At 43.7% G+C, this 25,054-nt stretch overlaps 1 protein-coding gene and 2 long non-coding RNA genes across 5 annotated transcripts in view; 2 read left to right on the top strand and 1 right to left on the bottom strand.

The window, feature by feature from the left end:
• LOC134213892 (muscle-specific protein 300 kDa) overlaps positions 1–25,054 on the top strand; it is a 154,947-nt gene that overhangs the window by 50,468 nt on the left and 79,425 nt on the right. For all 3 annotated transcript variants that reach the window (XM_062693354.1, XM_062693353.1, XM_062693355.1), the window contains exon 3: positions 18,021–18,082. In XM_062693354.1, coding sequence (XP_062549338.1) covers positions 18,021–18,082 — 62 coding nt within the window. The remainder of the gene's footprint in view (positions 1–18,020; positions 18,083–25,054) is intronic.
• LOC134218355 (uncharacterized) lies at positions 2,012–2,525 on the top strand. The gene is made up of 2 exons (XR_009981317.1): positions 2,012–2,156; positions 2,215–2,525. It is a non-coding gene; the product is annotated as an uncharacterized LOC134218355 (long non-coding RNA).
• On the bottom strand, positions 3,395–4,089 carry LOC134218354 (uncharacterized). The gene is made up of 3 exons (XR_009981316.1): positions 3,946–4,089; positions 3,723–3,890; positions 3,395–3,649 (listed from the first exon to the last, which is right to left on the bottom strand). It is a non-coding gene; the product is annotated as an uncharacterized LOC134218354 (long non-coding RNA).

Below are 25,054 nucleotides of genomic sequence, written 5' to 3'. Positions count from 1 at the left end.
TAAGCCACATGGGGGGAGGGGGGGTTGAAAATTCTCAAAAATATGACCACGTGGTTTCTGGATGGCCCCGGATCGCGATCCAACCTGAACGAATAACCGAACGTTTTGACAGCTGTTAGAGCGGATCCGGGGCAGAACTAGCTTCGACCCAGTAATAACCGAAAACGACATTAGTTTTAGCACGCTGCATCCTCAGTACTCGTCAAAGCGGAAAGCGTCAAATATGAATGCTATTATTGCTGTTGAGTCTGTGCCAGGAAAGGGTCCAGAATACCTTACTAGATTAGATAAATAATATCTCACGATTGTGATGTGCACATGCTTCATAAGCCTTTCGCATTATTGATGCTTCAATTCTTTGAACTGGTTTACATTAAAGGTTATCGTAAATTAGCATTGATTAGATGTTTGTTTTTTGTTTCACCGCTCGGAGCACGAAATCTTATTGTAGCGATTCAGTCCAAACTGTTTCAAGTTGAACACCGTGCTAAATAAATTAGGCACCTATCGATAAACCTGTAAATCGTGATAATTGGGCGCAATGACTTCAGATTAAGCTGATAATTTCAATTGTCATCAGGTAAGTAGTTGATTTGAATCCGTTCCTCTCCTCAAGTTTTGACCTATCTGTGAGAACTTCACTTTTCATTAGTTGCTGTTTCGCTTAATTGGATTGTTTAGGGGTACACATGTTTTTACATATTCTGAATCTGCATAAAAAACTGAGCCTAACCCCAATTTTTCAGAATTTTTGGAGCCCCGGAACTATTTTTAATTTGCATTTTAAATTTATATGGGACTAAAAATTTGTTCTTATGCTGCATGGGCCAACTGTCATTCTATGAATGTTAGTGTCATTCTATCGATTGAAATGGCTCATTGTTTGCTGTATAAAAATGTAAATACAGTGATCGTTTGCTAATTGGGGCACGACCTCACCCCAACTAGCGAATGCCATTCGCTAATTGGGGCGTTTTGACAAACGTCAATGTTGTTTACTTTTTGCATTGAACAAAGGAAAATTTTACGCGCCAGAAAATATCGATCCCGCCAAACACGGAAACAAAACGTCAACGCGTTTTTGACATCACATTCTGACGTTTAGCTGCTTTTTAATTGGGTTTTGCCCCAATTAGCGAACCCCCAACTAAAAAGCGCCCCAACTAGAAAAACCCCAATTAGCGAACGTTTACTGTAAAAGGTTTACAAACAAAATAAAAATATGTTGGAGTTCAGAAAAGCATGCTATTTATGTTAAACTTTAAAAAACCTCATATTTTTCTCTGCTAAACAACCCAATTCCAATACTTGATTGTAAGTTTACACCCAAAGAAAAATTTTGTGACCTTCTTTACACTGAGCAAAAACATCCTCTATGAATCGACTGTTTCAGCATTTGCGCGAACTATAAACCTTCCTGTCTTGAAATTGAATGCTAAAACATAGCGTATGCCACTGCCACGTGATTTCAGATGATGATCATCTGGATGGAAAATTAGTTTTGTTTGATTTGCTAATTATTGCGCATACCATTTTTAGCGTGTATGCCGCATGAATGAAATGTCATCCGAAAAGCGGATGACAAATGTTTTGATTCTGCCCGACAATGAAAGTCATTCGCATATTGAATGATTTCTAAAGCGCGTGTCGCATTATTAGTCAGAGAGAAGCACGTAAGTAGACGTGTTGAAATTCAGACGACTGCAAAAAAGAAAATTCATTATTTTGTTCGTATTGGCATATTGGATAGTATTTGGAGTGAGTATAAAATACTGATGTTGCCAGGAGTATACGAATCTAATAAACATTTTTTTAGATATCAGAATCGTCAGAATCCTTCATAGCGTATGCCACTGCCACGTGATTTCAGATGATGATCATCTGGATGGAAAATTAGTATTGTTTGATTTGCTAATTATTGCGCATACCATTTTTAGCGTGTATGCCGCATGAATGAAATGTCATCCGAAAAGCGGATGACAAATGTTTTGATTCTGCCCGACAATGAAAGTCATTCGCATATTGAATGATTTCTAAAGCGCGTGTCGCATTATTAGTCAGAGAGAAGCACGTAAGTAGACGTGTTGAAATTCAGACGACTGCAAAAAAGAAAATTCATTATTTTGTTCGTATTGGCATATTGGATAGTATTTGGAGTGAGTATAAAATACTGATGTTGCCAGGAGTATACGAATCTAATTAACATTTTTTTAGATATCAGAATCGTCAGAATCCTTGGGAACCACGGACCTGAAATGCGGATCCAACTCCTCACCGAACACATAACGAGCGGGAGTGAAAACAAGTCATCGACAACCAATGGAGAAGTGGACGGCTATAAATATTATTGTGCACGAAATCACCGTAGATGCAAAGCTAAGGGTGAAGTTTCCAATAGTTTTAATATGGTCGAGTCATAAGTTGTATAAATGGGGCGATTTTAAACCGTGCTTGGCAATACTTATCAAAAACCAATATTTATAATCTAATATATTTAAATAAATGAGATAATACATTGATCTGTATACTTTTGGAGTTATAATTACAAATGGCTAATTTGCGGAACAAACCCGAAAGCATAAATAACTATTGCTTTTCCTTCAATTATCGATATAAAAACAGTCAAAAATCAATTTTACACCATTCGAAATTCGAACTATCACCTCTTGTTTTCCATCTATTTTTTCCATCATTTTTTAACAGCTCATCAGCTTTCATACGGATGATGCTCATTCGGATGTGCTGCATCGTCGTCGGCTTGGCCCGAATGAAAATCATCCGATACACGACTGATTATCGTTAAAGGGCATGAGCAAATCAGCTAGCAGACGATTAGGTGATGAAGCTTTCGTTCAGTGTACATTGAGCGTTTTGTAGCTAATATCGCATGCAAACCGATTAGAGAATATCATATTTGTTATGTCAGCTCATTGTAGTAAGTCCGTTTATTTGGTTTTGCCCTAAACGACTCTTGTTGATTCCACCAGGAACAAGTAGGGGAAGGTGGTCGGTAGTCGACGCCCTTTTGTTCTTGGTTCATAACTTTCGCCCAATTGAACAAAGTGGTGATATTTTTTTCCAATGGAAGCCTTTATGCATACACGCTAAAAATGAACTACTCAAAATTGAGTCGAATCCGGCTCATTTTCATTAAAAACGGGACAACTCAAAATTTGAGTAAAAGATACTTCTTCAATAAAATGATGATCTCGCGAAAGTTAAGCTTGGCCTTCCATCAATTTTTAATACGACAGATGCGAATCAAGTTTATCTATCTATCTAAGTGCATTTTACGACAAACAGACTCCTAGTTTAAGTGCAATCATCATTTTATTGAAGTAGTATCTTTTACTCAAATTTTGAGTTGCCCCGTTTTTAATGAAAATGAGTCGGATTCGACTCAATTTTGAGTAGTTCATTTTTAACGTGTATAAGCAAATATTATAATATATTATATTAACAATATAGACCACTCTTGCGAAAAACAGGCGAACAGCGCTTCAACGGATGGCGGTCGAACTATTTTATCACAGCAACGCGTGGCAGCGCATCGTTGCCTTTATAACGGCGCGTTGAGGCGCACCGTTCCTTCCAAAACAATCAAAACCGTTTATTCCAACAATTATAAACACATGTGACCTTTCACGACCTGAAAGACACAGAAAGAGAGAGAGAGAGAGATGTCAAAAAAGTCGAACACTTTTAAGGGGTACCACACGTACAAAAGGGATCTGGAGACGCCTCACCATCAGTCCCTCCGGGGTCTTCAGAGCCGATCCTTGTCTGGAAACCAAATCAGTCCCACTGCGCTTAAAGCCTTGGCATCTGTAGCGAAACCTGCCTGAGGTGATACACGGACCACGATTATGGTTTTTGCTTTCAATCAGCATCTGAAACAAAACCATTCTTTATTTTAACTCCCAGATTTTAAGAATTTATTCCTACCTCCCACTACTCCGTCGTCTATTCGTCACGAATAGTCCCCGGTCAGCTGAAGTAAACGCACTTTCAATTTAAATAAATCAATCAAAAATAGATATGTAGCTAGAATCCGTCAACATGTTTCTTGTTGATTTTGTTATTTACATATTTTTCATAGGACAGCGAAAAGTCAAAGATACTTTGATCGTTTTTACTAAAATAGTTAGACTTCTAATCAACAGTTGGTGCTGCAGTACAGAAAAGTTATTCGCCAACGGTTTGTATGGGACAATTAAGAGTGGACTATCTTGAACTTTAAAATCTTTGATATAAGCCAATCGTTGGTGCAGAAATTTGATTGATTTTATGGCGTTTAGAAAAAGGTGGTCGATTGTCGGCACCTAAAAAAAGCATTAAAAACGAAATAATCTGAACACACCAGCGTTATGGCTGAAAATATCAAGATGTAGGTATTAGAGCAATTCTCTGTGAAATCATGATTTTTTTTTCGAAATTTTAATTTTGTATTTTTGATTTTCTTGAAATTTTGCATAGGTATACATTTTTTGTTATCAAAAAACTCAAAGGTGCAGCCCAATTGGGTTGTACGCAATGGTGACGTAGGACTACGTAACTATACGAAATGAAGGGTATTTTTAATTATAATTTGTGTAAAATTTATATGCATTGTGCAAACTGCTTGGAGGTCAACCGAATCAAAAAACTGAAAGTAGCTCCCAGTTGGATGAACCAGCCATGGAAAAGGAACGACTCATCGGCCGCATCGCCACTGAAGCCACTCGCCTATCTTTCAGTGGATATCATCAGAATCCTAGAAGACATTATGCTCAAAAATGTCCGGAATAAAGGAAAAATAAGCAGAATCGGTGGTGGCGCGAAACCAAACACAAATATATTAATTTGCAACGTTCGACCTCCGCACGCGATGGAAGCGTACACGCATCCTTTTCTATAGCGCTGGTGGCAAAGTGTGCGGGACTTCAAGAATAAATTACAAACAGTCCTTTTCAGGACTTAAACTATTCATCCAAGAAGAGGTTTTGACCGTTGGGAAAATTGTTTACCCAGACAAACAGACTGTTCGGCTGTTTAAACGACAATGACGATTTTGTAAAGATTTATTGTTTTTAATAATGCGCCATTTGAAAAACTAAGGCAGCTAAACGACATTTTCCACTAGGGTGGCGTCTTCATCGATTTGGCCGTCGTCGACGGAAAGTGAAATTTTCTGGCAAAATTCTTTGGTTTTGTTTCGTTAGTCATTAGAAATGATATCGATTTTTTCCGGATTACCATCGTTTGGCGACGACAGAAATTTGCCCTTTGGTAGCACAACCACAAGCGCGCGTCAGAGGGATATGATGCAATGAGTTTGTTCAAACGGATGGCGTCAGTAGCAGTCAAATGGAATTTCCTCACAAGATTTTGATTTGTTGTTGAGGTTGAATGACGACCACCAACGCAGACTTCCACCACCAATTCGATGATTTTCCTTTGAAAGTGCTACCAGAGCGCCTTCGTGCTGCTGTGTTCGCTCTGCTGCGTCCGCCTGCGTAAAATCTTGTTCAACCGCTCTCTGCGGAATCCCGATCAAAATGGCTCGCGCGCTCTGGAAACAGCTTTCTTGTATTCAATAAATTAAGCCCGTTAGCTCCGCTCCTTTGTGATCTGATATAGGTATAAATATAATGTGCACTCATAACGATTAACGAAGGGGCGGGGCTAATAGAATTACTCCATTAGAAAGAAAGAAGAAAGCTGCTTTTTGACGCGCGAGCCATTTTGATCGGGATTCCGCAGACAACGGACCGTTCCGAGAACGACAAATTCTGAAAATCCTATGAATTTTTTTCGCAAGATTCTGAATTTGGTTATGAGATGTTGGTTATCTAAGATGCGTATTGTTGCGAGGAATAACAACAAAAATTTGACTCAAGGCGAAGTTTCTTCATATTACAACACATTATCTCTTGGCATCTGTCTGTCCGAGCGACGTTCACCGATGGGTGGTTGCTGTAGATAGTTTCCCCTGAGGTGGCGTCTTCATTGATATTATACAAAAGCCCCCATTTTTTACAAAAGAAGGTTGATCCGGCTATCCGAAATAAACTTTCTTCAAAGTGCAAAACTCAATCGTAAATAGCGAATTTGATAGCGCGTCGGAGGGAGATGATGCAGTAAATTTTAATGGATGGAATCACTAACAGCAACCAACCTACCACACCAAACCCGATGCCACCGAAACAGTCCATTAACGCAATTAACTCTTTCTTTTCATAAAATGTTAGTCCTGAAAAGAACTAATTTTCTTTTCCCAATTCCCATTCCTATAACTAACTGCATCCAATCGCTTGTCGATTGTTGCGTTGCAACTGCCCGACCGCCACTTGATGGTTTTTCGCTAAGCCTCCAAAGGGAGAAATAATTTTTCAGCATTGCCACCCTGCACCCACTCCTTCGTGCTGCTGTGTCCGCTCCTCTGCATCGAAATTAGGCCCGTTAGCCCGCCCCTTTGTGATCTGATATGGGTGTAAATATAATGTGCACTCATAACGATTAATGAAGGGGCGGGGCTAATGGAATTACTTCATTAGATATAAGAAAGCTGCTTTTCGGCGCGCGCGAGCCATTTCGATCGGGATTCCGCAGACAACGACCGTTCGGAGGATGACAAATTCTAAGAATCCTATGAAATATTCTCGCAAGATTCTGAATTTGGTTATGAGATGTTGTTTATCTAAGATGCGTATTGTTGCGAAGAATGGCGACAGAAATTTGACTCAAAAGGAAGTTTCTTCATATTACAACACATTATCTCTTGGCATCTGTCTGTTCGAGCGACGTTCACCGATGGGTGGTTGCTGTAGATAGTTTCCCCTGAGGTGGCGTCTTCATTGATATTATACAAAAGCCCCCATTTTTTACAAAAGAAGGTTGATCCGACTATCCGAAATAAACTTTCTTCAAAGTGCAAAACTCAATCGTAAATAGCGAATTTGATAGCGCGTCGGAGGGAGATGATGCAGTAAATTTTAATGGATGGAATCACTAACAGCAACCAACCTACCACGCCAAACCGAATGCCACCGAAACAGTCCATTTTCGCAATTAACTCTTTCTTTTCATAAAATGTTGGTCCTGAGAAGAACCAATTTTTCTTTTTTCTTTTCCCAATGCTACTTTTCAACTAGCTGACACCACAATTTTCAGCATCGGCACTGGCGGTGCGGGATTGCTATTTTTATGGTCAACCCTATCTTCATATGAAATGCTGGTTCGTTGAGGTTGAATGATCTGCAGCAACACATCGAGCACCACCACCAATGCGATGGATTTCCTTTGAAAATTTTATTAGCGCCTCCGTGATGCTGTGTCCGCTCCGCAGTGATCGCTTTGATGCGTCTGCTCTGCGTGAATCCTTGTTCAAACTGAAGATTAGATCCAAACCAGCAAGTGATTGATTTTTGATGTCTGTGCTAGTGATGCATCTACGTGATTGGTTGGTTGACCTATTTCCAGACTTTTTATCAATTATCGATAATAAATAGTTAAAAATCAGTATTTTCAAATAAATACGAAGAAGCGTTGACTCATCCTTGATCTAATGGTCCAAAAAAATTGAAAATCCATCGAGAAACGGCTTAGATATTGAAGTTTAAAGTCTATCATATCTTTGTGACGGTCCCCGATTTTCACAATCGTAAAGTGTACCCCAATATAGAAAACACAGACGTAGTCCTACGTCAAAACATTATTTGCATCATTGGTTTTCCATTTTGACTCAAGCCTAACATTTGACAAGGGCCTAAGCAAAATCACCTTGACCACTTTCAAAAAAATATAACTTGAAAACGGCTTGTCCTATCGTTTTGGTTTCCTCGGCAATATTTTGAGTTACATTGGGGCTATGTGAAAAAAAATATACGCTGTGAAAGAAAATGTTCAATCATTGGAAATAAAACTTAAAAATCACTTTTCTCAAAAACGATTTTTTCAGTTTTTTTATATGTTGTAGCAGATAATACCTATATGTACTTTTTAGCACTGTGGGTCATAATGGAGAATTTGGTCCTTCCATGATTTTGGAACGCTAGCGAACCTAGCGATGGAAGTAAAGCTATACCGAACAACGCGTATTAGACAGAGCAGCATCGCATGCTTTGCTGTATGCAAGGATGTTATCCATCATTTAGTAATCTGTGTTTGATCATTTAGTAGTTTGTCAATAACTCATTACAGAGGCCTAATATTAAAAAGTTCAGTGCGTGATTTCTCTTGTTTCGGACAGTAGAACGATCACGCGATTGGCCGAAATATTGTGTTCTGCATTGCGCGGCCGGTAATAAAAATCACTTGTCAACGAGTTTGTACAATCCCATTGAAATTCCACCACTTAATTCTCGCTTAACTCTTCAAAAGGTCCTAAGTAACATTTTTTTCATGAATTAATTTGAATAGCGCAATCAACAGCAACAACAACATGAAAAAAATGTTACTTAGGTCCTTTTGAAAAGTTAAGCGAGAATTGTATCTTGACAGATACGTATTTCGACCTCAACAGTAAGGCCGTCTTCAGTGTCTCGTACTTGACTCGACTTCAGTCGCTGCTAAGATAAGAGAGTGAATTCACCATGAATAATGGTTGAGTGAAGCGTTGCTGACTGAGGATCGCGGGGCAAACTGTGCGTGCATACAAGATTGAACCATATAGTCAAACTATGGTTGGAGACGACATCGAAACGTTAACAACGAAAAAAAAGCCACGCCTTGGCACATCTCTTCAACGCTATCAAGTCGATTTTCAGCTAGTTCTTGATGCTATTTGGTGAGATTGTTTCCAAAAAAAACACACACACACACACACACACACACACACACACACACACACACACACACACACACACACACACACACACACACACACACACACACACACACACACACACACACACACACACACACACACACACACACACACACACACACACACACACACACACACACACACACACACACACACACACACACACACACACACACACACACACACACACACACACACACACACACACACACACACACACACACACACACACACACACACACACACACACACACACACACACACACACACACACACACACACACACACCGGGGGCTGCAGGGACTTTGTCCAAGGGCTTGACGACCCCTCCCCATGGCCACTGCGAGTTAGACCGGGACCATCGTCCCTAACCCCTAATCCCAAGGCGTCAAGCGACCCGTGCCGAGGGGATGCATGTGGGGTATCTGGGCACCCTCCACAGTAATTGTCCCTTACCGCGTCATGCTGGGCTCTGGCGTGGTGGACCTCTTTTCCCGAGCAACTCGTGGGACCAAAATGGAAAACCAAGTCAATTCTTCAATTAGTGGTAGTAGTGTAGGCGACAACCCCTTCGCAAGAGGTGGGTTGTTCAGGTCTCCGCCTAGGAGGCCAGAGGCAATAGTCGGCAGCTTAGTGCGTAGCGCCAGCGTGGGTCACTTAACCTTCATCTCGGCTAAAAAAACGCCGATAGGGGTTATTGACGGCCCATGGCTTGTGGAGGCGATGAACCGCAAACGCGATGGGCTTTCGGCCTTCGAGGTGGCGACGGAACAGCTGGACGCCATCATCGACTTTGCGTCATCGAAGCATAATATCAGTAAGGACCTCAAGAGGAGCTTGCTGAAACTTCGAAAGTCGATGCTGGACGCCAAGCTGGAGAGGGCGGTCGGGACGGCCAAGTGTAAACCCGTGAAATCTGTGGAGTCGAGGTCTACCCAGACTGAGGCTCAAGGATTCGCGGACTCGGGCAAGGTCGAATCGACCGAAAGCGTGCCAGCGAAGACGGTGGTACCAAAGTCTACCCAGAATGAGGCTCAAGTATTTGCGGGTACGTCGGGGGTGACTGCTCCAACGGAGCAGACACAAAAACGGGGGAGACAGTCTCCAGGGGATGAGCTCCCTGGGGGCCGCTCCAAAACGCGGAGGGTTACTACCCCGAACAAGGGTAGTGGGGCTGGGAAGCTGAACCCCGGCCAGGTACCTCCAAACCCTGGAAAGGTCCGTTTACCCAGGAAAGACGGTGGTAAGGGGTTACAGCGGGCTGAGAGCTCTCAGCCGCACCACACCAGGGAAATAGAGGGGGATGACGCCTCCTGGACTCTGGTCAAGAACAAGAGGAAACCGAAGACGTCAAGGGCCGAAAAGAAGGCCCAGGCGAATGCGGGTAGCAAGAAGTCTAGAGTAGGCGCCAATCGCTCCAGGGGCGATGCCCTAGTCATCACGGCGGACGAGGCTAAGTACTCGGACGTCTTGAAGGAGATGGAGAGTGACGTCAAGCTCAGTGAACTCGGCGCCGACGTACGTCGAATAAGACGTACCCGGATGGGCAAGATGATCCTCGAGCTGAAGCGGGGCGTCTCGCAAAAGGGCGCCGCCTACAAGAAGTTGGGGAAGGAGGTCCTAGGCGAGACGGTCAAGGTGAGGGCACTCACGACGGAGGTGAATCTAAGGGTTAAAGACCTGGACGAGATCACCGAAGTCGAAGAGCTCGTCACGGCACTGTGGTGACAGTGTGAAGTGGAGACGCCCACCGCAGCCGTTCGGTTACGGAAAGGTCCGGCAGGGACGTAGGTAGCATTGGCTCGGCTATCTGCAGCGGACGCCTCCAAGGTAGTCTAGTTAGGGAGCGTCAAGGTGGGATGGTCGGTATGCCCTGTGGGCATATACGAGCAACCCGAAGTTTGCTTCAAGTGCCTGGAACCGGGGCACAAGCAATGGGACTGCAAAGGCCCTGACAGAAGCAATCTCTGCCGACGCTGCGGATTGGAGGGACATAAGGCACAATGCTGCACGAACCCTCCCAATTGTTTGATTTGTTCCAGCAAAGCTGTGAACAGCAAGCACCCCATGAGGGGTTCGATGTGCCCGGCGTTTAAGCGTGCTGCAAAATCACAGTGCAGGTAACGCAGCTGGCTTGCTCGGCCTCGCCCGAGTGTTTGGTGTGCGCAGGTTTAGAGGAAACGAGGGGCTATCGCCCAAATCGTCTCGGAGCTACACAGAAGGTGGCGCGTGGACTCAAGGATGGCTAGTTCAGGCGCAAATAAGAGGTGGTCCAAGGGATCGGAGTCGGCTTCATGGGTCATACCGGTGGTCATGCTCTGTGGTCGAACTCGATCTTTTTATCGAACAAGTGGCCGCGCGAAGAACAACATGGTATCGTCGCTTTCGCGGCGTCGGTCAACCGGGCGGGTTCCGAACCCGAGAACGGAAAGGGGTCCTCGTCAAGGCTGGAGCAGGTGTAGGCACCGCGTCGGCAAGTCCCTCTGTGTGCTGGCGAATAGGCCCTATCGCAGAAAGCTCAATTTGGGGTGCACGCGGCATCATCATTCTTGATACCAGTCGTGCAGAGGGAAGCAGGCGCGAAGTCGACCCTGCCCACCTTCCGAGGACATAGGGCGTGGTAAGGCCACCTGGAAAGCCGGTAATGCGCTGGCACGATATCATGGTGTTCTTCTAAAAAAGCGAGTCACGATGTTCGATGCTGCAAGGACACGCAGCTAACCTCGAGAGTGCGTTGTGCACTGGCCCCCCTTTGAAGCATTACTTTCTGGTTGTACCGAAGGGACTATGGACTTGGCGAGTGCGTGATCTCTCTTGTTTCGGACAGCAGAACGATCGCGCGGTCGGCCGAATTATTGTGTTCTGCATTGCGCGGCCGGTAATAAAATTAATCAGTTCAGTGCGTGATCTCTCTTGTTTCGGACAGCAGAACGATCGCGCGGTCGGCCGAATTATTGTGTTCTGCATTGCGCGGCCGGTAATAAAATTAATCAGCTCAGTGCGTGATCTCTCATGTTTCGGACAGCAGAACGATCGCGCGGTCGGCCGAATTATTGTGTTCTGCATTGCGCGGCCGGTAATAAAATTAATCAGTTCAGTGCGTGATCTCTCTTGTTTCGGACAGCAGAACGATCGCGTGGTCGGCCGAATTATTGTGTTCTGCATTGCGCGGCCGGTAATAAAATTAATCAGTTCAGTGCGTGATCTCTCTTGTTTCGGACAGCAGAACGATCGCGCGGTCGGCCGAATTATTGTGTTCTGCATTGCGCGGCCGGTAATAAAATTAATCAGTTCAGTGCGTGATTTCTCTTGTTTCGGACAGCAGAACGATCGCGTGGTCGGCCGAATTATTGTGTTCTGCATTGCGCGGCCGGTAATAAAATTAATCAGTTCAGTGCGTGATCTCTCTTGTTTCGGACAGCAGAACGATCGCGCGGTCGGCCGAATTATTGTGTTCTGCATTGCGCGGCCGGTAATAAAATTAATCAGTTCAGTGCGTGATCTCTCTTGTTTCGGACAGCAGAACGATCGCGCGGTCGGCCGAATTATTGTGTTCTGCATTGCGCGGCCGGTAATAAAATTAATCAGCTCAGTGCGTGATCTCTCATGTTTCGGACAGCAGAACGATCGCGCGGTCGGCCGAATTATTGTGTTCTGCATTGCGCGGCCGGTAATAAAATTAATCAGTTCAGTGCGTGATCTCTCTTGTTTCGGACAGCAGAACGATCGCGTGGTCGGCCGAATTATTGTGTTCTGCATTGCGCGGCCGGTAATAAAATTAATCAGTTCAGTGCGTGATCTCTCTTGTTTCGGACAGCAGAACGATCGCGCGGTCGGCCGAATTATTGTGTTCTGCATTGCGCGGCCGGTAATAAAATTAATCAGTTCAGTGCGTGATCTCTCTTGTTTCGGACAGCAGAACGATCGCGCGGTCGGCCGAATTATTGTGTTCTGCATTGCGCGGCCGGTAATAAAATTAATCAGTTCAGTGCGTGATCTCTCTTGTTTCGGACAGCAGAACGATCGCGCGGTCGGCCGAATTATTGTGTTCTGCATTGCGCGGCCGGTAATAAAATTAATCAGCTCAGTGCGTGATCTCTCATGTTTCGGACAGCAGAACGATCGCGCGGTCGGCCGAATTATTGTGTTCTGCATTGCGCGGCCGGTAATAAAATTAATCAGTTCAGTGCGTGATCTCTCTTGTTTCGGACAGCAGAACGATCGCGCGGTCGGCCGAATTATTGTGTTCTGCATTGCGCGGCCGGTAATAAAATTAATCAGTTCAGTGCGTGATCTCTCTTGTTTCGGACAGCAGAACGATCGCGCGGTCGGCCGAATTATTGTGTTCTGCATTGCGCGGCCGGTAATAAAATTAATCAGCTCAGTGCGTGATCTCTCATGTTTCGGACAGCAGAACGATCGCGCGGTCGGCCGAATTATTGTGTTCTGCATTGCGCGGCCGGTAATAAAATTAATCAGTTCAGTGCGTGATCTCTCTTGTTTCGGACAGCAGAACGATCGCGCGGTCGGCCGAATTATTGTGTTCTGCATTGCGCGGCCGGTAATAAAATTAATCAGTTCAGTGCGTGATCTCTCTTGTTTCGGACAGCAGAACGATCGCGTGGTCGGCCGAATTATTGTGTTCTGCATTGCGCGGCTGGTAATAAAATTAATCAGTTCAGTGCGTGATCTCTCTTGTTTCGGACAGCAGAACGATCGCGCGGTCGGCCGAATTATTGTGTTCTGCATTGCGCGGCCGGTAATAAAATTAATCAGCTCAGTGCGTGATCTCTCTTGTTTCGGACAACAGAACGATCGCGCGGTCGGCCGAATTATTGTGTTCTGCGTTGCGCGGCCGGCAATAAAATTAATCAGTTCAGCGCGTGATCTCTCTTGTTTCGAGGCGGGCTTGGTAGTCATATGGCTACTGCTTCTGCCTCATACGCAGGAGGTCATGGGTTCAATCCCAGGTCCGTTCCATTCTCCTACTTTTTATCTTTCTCTTTATTTCTTATGTTCTAGCAATCGCTAGAACTGGAAATGGACTTCCATACCGTTTCCATTACTATTCCTATACCTTCAACTTGAGTATTCTAACAGTAATCTGCTAGAATTGGAAATGAACTATAGAGCTCGTTTCCTACATCCAATTAGAAATTCCATCAGTTACCTTCTCCTATCTATCACATTGGCAGCTCGTTAACCAAGACGGACCCCTGCCTCTCCAACCTAACCCAGAAATTCCAACAAATTCCGCATGAACTCGTGGCAAGTGCAGAGGTATATTCGGCTTGCAGTGGACGAGTGATTGCATCATCATTTCCTCCCCCTTCCCTACATTGACTTGCATTCTGACGTGGCAGGCGCCAGTATGACCTAACAAATGAGATCACCAGTACTTGTACATTGAAGATGTGTGCTAGTCCCAAGCAAACATCTGTTGGTTCCCTGTGCAAGAACAGCTGATCTGGTCATAATGGAGTAGCAACTACGAGCAGTCAATCAAGCTCAAGCTCAAGCTCAAGTACCGAAGGGACTATGGACTTGGCGGCAATGGAAACGGTTTAGCGGGTCGGGGATGTAGTCCTGCCTCCCTCGTTTGCTATTGGAGGTGATCCCTTGCCTCGCACTTCCTGGACAATCCAGGATGTCTGTTGAGCAGATTTCCCCTCCATTGCTTAGGAAGAAAAAAAAACACACACACACACACACACACACACACACCAGTTCTTACACATTGAAGATGATGTTAGTCCCAAACTTCATCTATTGGTTCTCTGTGTAATTACAGAGAACCTGGCCTGGCAAAAATGGAATAGCAACTGTGGGCGGTCAATCATGCTCATGCTCAACTCATGACAGAGGCCTAATATTAAAATATGTTCTAGTGCAAAGGTTTCTCTACAACTCTACATATCAGGTCGATGTTCGAATTCCAGGCCTCTATACCTTGAAAAAGGTAAAAAGGTTCAATTTAAAACCGAAACTGTCGGATGTAAAGGCAAACTCGTTTTTGCTGCTTTCACAGACTGCCAAGGCTGAAAGAAGTTTCTAAAGTTATTTGCACAGATCTATTAAAACTATTTAGAAATTTAGATTTCAAAACAAAGCAACATTCCTATCATGACTGCTTGTATTGAGACAGGTGACCGTGAACCCGCTACATTTTCATTTGGTCTCTTGAAAATGAAAATGAAACTGTTTTCGCTTTCACATGACGATCACGAAAACTACCATTACTGCCCAAAACTATGAAGCCAATTCTCAGCTCGTTGGTGGTGCCACAGCTTTGGTAGAAGGTAGCCGCTCGATGCCCGCGTTTCCACACTTTATGTCCTGTCCAACAGATTTCCTGCAGTGCTACGACGTCGAAGTTGCGGGGATGTAATTCATCGTAGATTATCATGTCGTAAGCTGCGAAGTCTGAGACTTCCAGTTCCATGTTCCATGTGATCCATTATTCGGTGTCTACACACTTAGTTTTTTTTGGCAACTCGGCAAAAATCCGTAGTTGCCGATTGTATCGTCGTATTATCTTCTATGTCGTTCGTAATGGTTATTTTTAAATGGGCATGCGCAAACCTCCTGTCTCGTCGGAGGGCCGTCGTGCAAGGTATGTTTAGCGTCCCACCTAACACCAGGACTTGGGCTTGTGCGCTTTAAGCGGCACACGGTCGCTTCGGTGGAGTCTACTTGCGAATACATGCAGCATTTCATAGAAGTGAGAAGAGCCCACTGTCAAACCCCACCACATCCTAGGCAGGCACCACAACTCGCAGTTGGCCTGGGGAGGGATCGCCAAGTCCTTGGACATAGTCCCTGCTGCGCCCGAACGCTGGACCATTCAGGTCCAATTCGTTTAAAGCCCCACTCAACGTTAGGACTAGGCGTGTGCGCTTTGAGCGGCACATGGTCGCTTTGATAGGGCCTGCGGATATTTGCAGCTTTTTATAGAAGTTCAACAGAGTCCACTGTCAAACCCCATCTCATGTCAGAAGTATAATATGTTGTTACTTAGTACTTGACTTGGTATATCAGGAAAGCAGTGAAGTGATATACAATAACTAGCCAGTTTGACTGTTGCTATTGAACTATATTTCAGATTTGAGATTTGTACAATTGAAACTTAAACTCTACACAATTATCATATTTCTACACTACATTATAATTATGGGAGGTGCGTGTATGTACATAACAAATTCCATCTTAACCAATCACTTTCGAGTTGGCTATCCATGCGACATATGTTTTGAAAACAACATATGCCTTTTCTACTCGGGTGGCATATTGATGACTGCTCATAACATAGAATGTATGTCAAGAAAGAATGAGAACACGTAGCTGGTATTGGATGGTAATTTGAGCTTTTGTTTAATAGTGCCCAAAACATATTATGGTTTAAGTAAGGAAAACATGTGCATGTAATAAACTCAAAGGAGGTTTGCTAAAAAAGTAGGTCTGTTAATAAATTTGACTACGCATGCACTTGAGTGTAATGTTGCTAAAGCAGTTGGGTCCAATTGCAATTTATGACTTGTTAAATGAAATGTACATGTGAGGTCTGATCCAAACATGTTGAAATTGTTTCAGATGAATTTCGAGATGAATAAATTAATAAACAAGATTGAGTATGCTACAGAAGGACAACAGTGCTCAGGCTACACTACTAGCTAAATATGTAACCCTTAGCTGTCGGTCGATTATCATCGGAAGACCCGTGGAAGCGTGAGTATTGGAGCTTGTGAGTAATGACCAGAGCCACAACAAGTAAATGGTATATGTTATTTCTATAGTATCATAGTATCTATAGTATCTGTAGTATCTATAGTATCTGTAGTATCAAGAACTACTATTAATGTTCATAAACACTTAACTTATAACTTTTATGTGGATTCTCCTACACTACTAAAAATCCACACATATTTATTGGCAAAAATCCTTAGATTTAACTTATGATGTATACCAGCGCATACATAATCATTCTCCACGCAAACTACTAATAATATATATATATATATATATATATATATATATATATATATATATATATATATATATATATATATATATATATATATATATCCAAATAAACTTTATGTGTGGTTCCATATCTATTATATTAGGATGGAGCTATTGAAAAAATTTATAACGGCGACACATATATCTTATATAGATATTTTTGGCAGTGTATAGCTGCTGCACCATATAAATTTAAATCAATAAAAAGCCTTTTAAAACTATATTTAGCAAGGATAACTATATTTAAATCAGAAGTAAATCCCAATGGAATATTACACGGGCTATGAAGCCTAGGAAAAGTTTGTTTCTTGTAATAAATATCAATAATTAAATGCATTTGTTTGCATGTTATGCCGAGAATGGGGTAACAAACCCTAGTTGTTGGATCCGGAGACGAGCCAGCCTCGGGCTGCAAGTCTCCTAAATAAAGACAAAAAAAAACCCTAGTTGTTGGTACCAACTATTCGAAGTAATGGATGGCTCTTGCTTCTCCCGGAGAACGGAATAAGTGTGGTCGATATTATACTAGAATTGATTAACGCATTAAAATAATGTAGGGGTACATATTTTTGGTATATTTCGTTGTGCAGTTTACCATTGTCGAGATGAAGCGATAATAACATCATTTATGTTTTGCAACGAAAATAGGTGTTTTCAAATAATTTACAATGGAATGGGCTGATTGATTCGAGAGAGATACACCCAGTTCTTTTTTTTACACGGGTGGGTTTTAGTCGATTAAGACCTTTAGCGTTAATGAAACTATGAGTTAACCCCATGGAAAAATTCACTAAAAATCAAAGAAAATGCAGGTGGTATTTAAAAAGCTGTGAAAAATCAGGTTAACCGGGAAATTAAAGAATTCTAATCGTGTAAAAAAATATTGGAATCGTTTGATTTGCATTTTGATTGAACTGTGTACCTGTAATATATGGAGTAATGTTGAGTGTAATGTTATGTAGCTATGACTTTTTTGTTTTTGTCTCCATGACGTTGTTTGTAGAGGAATTGGGCATGCCCGTTTTATGAAAAACGTTAGTTCGCAGCTAGAAACTGCGATGGAAGGTTATATTACTGTCGAACTTTGTTCAGGATACTCATATAATCGATAAACAATACTTTAGATGTGTGTGGATAATATTCATGTCTACAATTGCAATTATATCATTCATAAATATTATCTCTGTCTTTTCAGATGAACAAGAACGTGTACAGAAGAAAACATTTGTGAACTGGATAAATTCATTCCTTACCAAGGTGAGCCTTTTTTATATTAAATCGATAACATGTTCGCCATTTATTGTTACCTCCCACACAGTCTTGGTGTATAGAAAGTATAATTCAATATTTCTTTTTGTAGATTTCTTCAATAAAGTGAATTTGAAAAACTTCTGTGAAGATATAACATTGCTGTGATTCTCGTCTTTGTTTTTGCAAGAAATTATAAAAATGTGACATATTTGGTGCTTCAGTATGTCTCTCAGAACGAACATAACTTAAATGAAATGCTTGTCATGAGACTCGATGAGTCGAGTACGAGACACTGAAGACGACCTCAGCGTTCAGGTCGAAATACGTATATGTCAAAGGAACAATAAAGTAGTGGAATTAAATGGAATAGCACAAACTCATCTAATGACAAGTGAATACAATCCACTAAAAGCTTAAAATAATTTTCATATCGTAATTGAAATGACTAAAATAACTCCCCCTAAAGAACAGAACTTTTCCAAAACAGAAAATAGGAATTTGCCACTAAAAACTCAGGGTAAAAGTAAAGAATAAACATAAAATTACCTTAAATAATATGAACCGGTGCCAGCGAAAGTGGTACATAAACCATTTTTGTCGATTTTGTGTTTTTTACACCAACGGCTTCTGTTAGCAAAGATCTGGTAAGGAAATAACGAAAAAGTGATTTTTGACAACTAAATCTGGAGATACGCACTTTTTAATTTCTGGTATATATCACAATGGCAATTTCGTTGCCAGGAAAAGTGGTACATGTGCAGTTCTACTCACTAAAATCAGCTTATTGGAAAGAAAATTTAACAACAAAGATGTTCCCGCAACAGATTTTAACTCTAGTTTAAAATTCAAAATGGTTTACCGCCGTTTAAAATAATTTTATAAATGAACATGTACCACTTTTACTGGCAACAATTTTCGGTTTCTGTTGCATTTTGTTCCCATTAATAGTGGTATATGTGCATTTTGTTCCAACAAACTTGAAATTTGTCAAGAAACTTCTAATATTTCTCATTACTGCCTTTAGGCACATCAGTCATAATACGTTGGCACAGTTGAATTGCAGAAATTTTGCAAATTCGAATTTTAATTTTGAGGTTTTTGGAAAAATGCGTCTCCTGTAAAATTTACTCAATGTAACATGTACCACTTTCACCGGTTCATATAAAACTTTCCAAAAACCAAATATTTATTTGACATTTTTAACGTAAAAAATGCAGTTTTAAAAGAAGAATTGTCCATGAAGAAATCATAATGATCGATCGAAAAACAAAAATACCAAACTTCTACAAATGAATTAAATTTAGCAATAGAATTTATTTCCACAATTTCACAGAAAAACATTAGAAAGCAAAACAGGAAAAAAATTAAAAAAATTTTAAGCAATAAAACCTAACATTTTTTTTATCTTCTTTAAAAGCGTATATTATTTTTGGAAAATGTACCCAATTTAATTTGATGGATTTTTTTCTATTTTAGTGGTATTTTTGTTAAATTTTTATTGATTTTTTGCGGAAAAGATTTATACTTTGTATTGCTTATATTGAGTTATTTATTATAACATTTAAATTTCTTTATGGTAATTCTTCACTCGTGTGTGTGTGTGTGCGTGTGTATTTGTATGTGTGTGTGTTTTTTTTTCTTCCTAAGCAATGGAGGAGAAATCTGCTCAATAGACATCCTGATTTGACCAGGAAGTGCGGGGTTAGGGATCACCGAGGGAGGCAGGACTACATCCCCGACCCGCTAAACCGTTTCCATTGCCGCCAAGCCCATAGTCCCTTCGGTACAACCAGAAAGCAAGGATGTTATCGATCATTTAGGAATCTGCCTTCGATCATGTAGTAGATTTTCAATAACTTATTCCAGAGGCTAAATTTTAAAATGTGTTGTATGGTGGACTTCTAGTGCGAAGGTTTATCTACAGCTCTGCCTAACAGTTCGTTGTTTGAATTTCACTAATAACGGAGCTATAGCGCTAGTAGCAGTAACTTAGACTAAAGGATTGCATATTTTGTTATCATTTAGTATAAGTATAGCAACTAGCACCGTAACTCCTTTAGCAGTGGAATTCGAACATCGACCTGTTCAGGACAATTGTAGAAAAACCTTCGCACTATAAGTCCACCATACAACACATTTTGAAATTCAGCCTCTGGAATGAGTTATTGACAAAGTACTAAATGATCGAAGGCAGATTACTAAATGATCGATAACATCCTTGCCAGAAAGTAATGCTTCAAAGGGGGGCCAGTGCACAACGCACCCTCGAGGTTAGCTGCGTGTCCTTGCAGCACCGAACATCGCAACTCGCGTTTTTAGAAGAACACCATGGTATCGTGCCAGCGCGTTGCCGGCTTTTCAGGTGGCCTTACCACGCCCTATGTCCTCGGAAGGTGGGAAGGGTCGACTTTGCGCCTGCTTCCCTCTGCACGACTGGTATCAAGAATGATGATGCCGCGTGCACCCCAAATTGACCTTTTTGTGATAGGGCCTATTCGCCAGCACACAGAGGGACTTGCCGACGCGGTGCCTACGCCTGCCCCAGCCTTTACGAGGACACCTTTCCGTTCTCGGGCTCGGAACCCGCCCGGTTGACCGACGCCGTGAAAGCGACGATACCATGTTGTTCTTCGCGCGGCCACTTGTTCGATAAAAGGATCGAGTTCGACCACAGAGCATGACCACCGGTATGACCCATGAAGCCGACTCCGATCCCTTGGACCACCTCTTATTTGCGCCTGAACTAGCCATCCTTGAGTCCACGGGCCACCTTCTGTGTAGCTCCGAGACGATTTGGGCGATAGCCGATAAAACGGCGTTCCAGCCAACTTCATCTTTACACATCCTCCGAACTAGGTTGTCCGGGGTAGTGTCCAGACCACATGTGGCAAGCATGTGGATACGAATTGCGCGAAAACGTGAGCACACGAACAACACGTGTTCCGCCGTTTCCTCTAAACCTGCGCACACCAAACACTCGGGCGAGGCCGAGCAAGCCAGCTGCGTTACCTGCACTGTGATTTTGCAGCACGCTTAAACGCCGGGCACATCGAACCCCCCATGGGGTGCTTGCTGTTCACAGCTTTGCTGGAACAAATCAAACAATTGAGAGGGTTCGTGCAGCATTGTGCCTTATGTCCCTCCAATCCGCAGCGTCGGCAGAGATTGCTTCTGTCAGGGCCTTTGCACTCCCATTGCTTGTGCCCCGGTTCCAGGCACTTGAAGCAAACTTCGGGTTGCTCGTATATGCCCACAGGGCATACCGACCATCCCACCTTGACGCTCCCTAACTTGACTACCTTGGAGGCGTCCGCTGCAGATAGCCGAACCAATGCTACCTGCGTCCCTGCCGGACCTTTCCGTAGCCGAACGGCTGCGGTGGGCGTCTCCACTTCACACTGTCGCCGCAGTGCCGTGACGAGCTCTTCGACTTCAGTGATCTCGTCCAGGTGTTTAACCCTTAGATTCACCTCCGTAGTGAGTGCCCTCACCTTGACCGTCTCGCCTAGAACTTCCTCTGCCAACTTCTTGTAGGCGGCGCCCTTTTGTGAGACGCCCAGCTTCAGCTCGAGGATCATCTCGCCCATCCGGGTACGTCTTATTCGACGTACGTCGGCGCCGAGTTCACCGAGCTTGACGTCACTCCTCATCGCCTTCGAAACGTCCGAGTACTTAGCCTCGTCCGCCGTGATGACTAGGGCATCGCCCCTGCAGCGATTGGTGCCTACCCTAGACTTCTTGCTACCCTCATTCGCCTGGGCCTTCTTTTCGGCCCTTGACATCTTCGGTTTCCTCTTGTTCTTGATCAGGGTCCAGGAGGCGTCATCCCCCTCTATTTCCCTGGTCTGGTGTAGCTGAGAACTTTCAGCCTGCCGTAACCCCTTACCACCGTCTTTCCTAAGTGGACGGACCTTTCCAGGTCCTTCCTCCCCCGGTTTTGGAGGTACCTGACTGGGGTTCAGCTTCCCAGCCCCACTATCCTTGTTCGGGGTAGTAACCCTCCGCGTTTTGGAGCGGCCCCCAGGGAGCTCATCCCCTGGAGACTGTCTCCCCCGTTTTTGTGTCTGCTCCGTTGGAGCAGTCACCCCCGACGTACCCGCAAATACTTGATCCTCAGTCTAAGTAGACTTTGGTACCACCGTCTTCGCTGGCACGCCTTCGGTCGATTCGACCTTGCCCGAGTCCGCGAATCCTTGGGCCTCAGTCTGGGTAGACCTCGACTCCACCGATTTCACGGGTTTACACAAAGTCCCGACCGCCCTTTCCAGCTTGACGTCCAGCATCGACTTTCGAAGTTTCTGCAAACTCCTCTTGAGGCCTCCCAGGGGTTGGCGTCTGCTTCTCGGCACAGCTCCTTGTAGCAGTCTGACTTGCTAAGTTGGATAGCCCGATTCAATGCGATCCTAGCTTCCCGGAACGCCGTCTTGCTTGTTAACTCGGCCGCATCAATGATCTCGGTACTGCTGTCCGGTCAAAGTGCCTCAACGAATAGGTCTTCTTTGGAGGCTTTCGTTTTCCACCTCCGTTCACTGGTTATCCTTCTTCGTGTTGTACCAGGGTTTTGTTGGCAAATGCGGTAGCGAATCGCCTGGTGGTCGCTGTGAGTGTACTCCTCGCTAACTCTCCAGTCCATACTTGCCGTCAACGAAGGACTGCAGAACGCGATGTCACCCTCCCATCTCTCCGAAATGTGCTAACCAGGCCTTCATTACACAATCGTACATCGCTAGAGCTTCCTGCAGGATATATCCTCTTGTGTTGGTCACTCGACTGCCCCATTCCACTGCCCAGGCATTGAAGTCACCTCCTATGACTAACGGTCTTCGTCCGATCAGCTTATCGGTTAACTGATCCAATATCTGACTGAAATGCTCCACTTCCTTGAATGTGCGTAGCAATGAAGGCAATCAGGAAGCTTTCGCATGAACTCTCGACCACTTCTTGAATTGGAAATTTGCCCATAACTTGTATTGCAGCCAAACCCGTTCTATCTGTCACCCAGTTCCCGTTATCAGGGAGAACTCGATACGGCTCTGCAATTTTCGCGACATCGCACAACGTTTTTGCTGTAGACTTCCATTATAGTTGCTGTGCGGTTTCACAATGATTCATATTTACTACTCCAGCTACCCCCTTCGGCTTACACCCATAGTGAAAACTGCAAAAAGTTAGTTCAAATTTTGCGCGCAAAAAAGTGGTGTGGAGTTAGCTAAACAATATAAACAGATTAAATTGGGAGACCTTGAAAAAATCCCCGAAAATTTTATATGCCCTGTTTCGCAAATGGATTTGCCTCGTTTTTTCCTTGAAACCACAGACAAACAGACGTAACTCTTCATACAAACTGTTCGAAAAATTATCGTCATTCGCTTTTCAGAAAACACTACTGCCATCTGTTATCAGAATCGCGAGAAACACGGTCGGCCATGATTATTTCACATTTGACGTTTGCTCCTAACGCATACATCTATATCAATCATCATCATCATCGTCATCAACACAGAAAACATTCAGCAGCATATACACTAATCAAATGTCAAAGCGATTGAACACTAGCGCCTCTCTTGGCACTAGCGCCTCTCGCCTTCTGTGCTGAAACGATCTGGTCAACCTATGTTGAAGTGATTGGTCCTGAGACAAAGAGAGAGAGAGAGAGAGAGAGAGAGAGAGAGAGAGAGAGAGAGAGAGAGAGAGAGAGAGAGAGAGAGAGAGAGAGAGAGAGAGAGAGAGAGAGAGAGAGAGAGAGAGAGAGAGAGAGAGAGAGAGAGAGAGAGAGAGAGAGAGAGAGAGAGAGAGAGAGAGAGAGAGAGAGAGAGAGAGAGAGAGAGAGAGAGAGAGAGAGAGAGAGAGAGAGAGAGAGAGAGAGAGAGAGAGAGAGAGAGAGAGAGAGAGAGAGAGAGAGAGAGAGAGAGAGAGAGAGAGAGAGAGAGAGAGAGAGAGAGAGAGAGAGAGAGAGAGAGAGAGAGAGAGAGAGAGAGTTGTTGATTTTTACAACGTATAGCAGTACATGTTTTGAATTAGGAAGGAAAGTTACCTGCGTGTTAAAAGGACCACCTCTTTGGCGTACAGAGGTATTCTCGTTGTTGATTTGTACAACGTATAGCAGTACATGTTTTGAATTAGGAAGGAAAGTTACCTGCGTGTTAAAAGGACCACCTCTTTGGCGTACAGAGGTATTCTCGACCTCTGTGCCGCACTGGACGGCAGAACGTCGTCCGCGTTCGTAACCTCGTCCAGTTTCTTGCAGTGGAGGGTCACTTGCGCCCCTAACTACTTCATCTCGGCGCCGTCACCCGACACCTTGATAAGCCCCAATTGCGGGGGGCACCGGTTCTCATGATGCATTTCAACTTGTTTTGCACAGCTGTGTGAAAAAAAATATGGTCCCCAACATTATATTAGCGAGAACAACTCGTTTTATCCAACACCCTTGGTCGAGGCCGCCTATCCGAATCAGTTTTTTCGACTTGTATGCAAGTACGATAGTTTTGTTTTCACAGCTCATCGAAATCAATCGCCTTTTGGACCATAGTTGTTCCTGCAAGGAAGGAGAAGGCATCGGTTTGAGTATCTTGTATACCTTCTCCCACCACCATCCTGATAAACGCATCCTGCGTTGCGACTCGAACAGCCTGGCGCAGCATCTAAAGGACCTGTTTCAGTTCCTTACTAATGTTCTGCCATGCGCTTTTGAACTTGATGATATCATCGAGTTGCTCGGCGACCACTCGCATCCCGGGTACTGGCCCGCCGAGCGTGCTGATAGGGCTAAACCCCATCACTGCTGGGGAGACTCTGGTATTGCTAGTTGCAGCCTCCGTCACTGCGCTCTCCGCCTCCCGGGAAGTAGACCTCGCCAAACCACTTCCATGCCTAACGCATCGTCAAAAGAATTATGTTTTGCTTCACTTATTATAATTCCCACCCCTCCCTCACCCTTGTAACTGCCTTCGAATCCTACTGGAGTAGTCGCCTTTA

Source organism: Armigeres subalbatus, chromosome 2, assembly GCF_024139115.2.
Source record: "Armigeres subalbatus isolate Guangzhou_Male chromosome 2, GZ_Asu_2, whole genome shotgun sequence".
Classification (NCBI taxonomy): domain Eukaryota; kingdom Metazoa; phylum Arthropoda; class Insecta; order Diptera; family Culicidae; genus Armigeres; species Armigeres subalbatus.
This window is presented reverse-complemented; position numbering and strand designations above follow the sequence as displayed.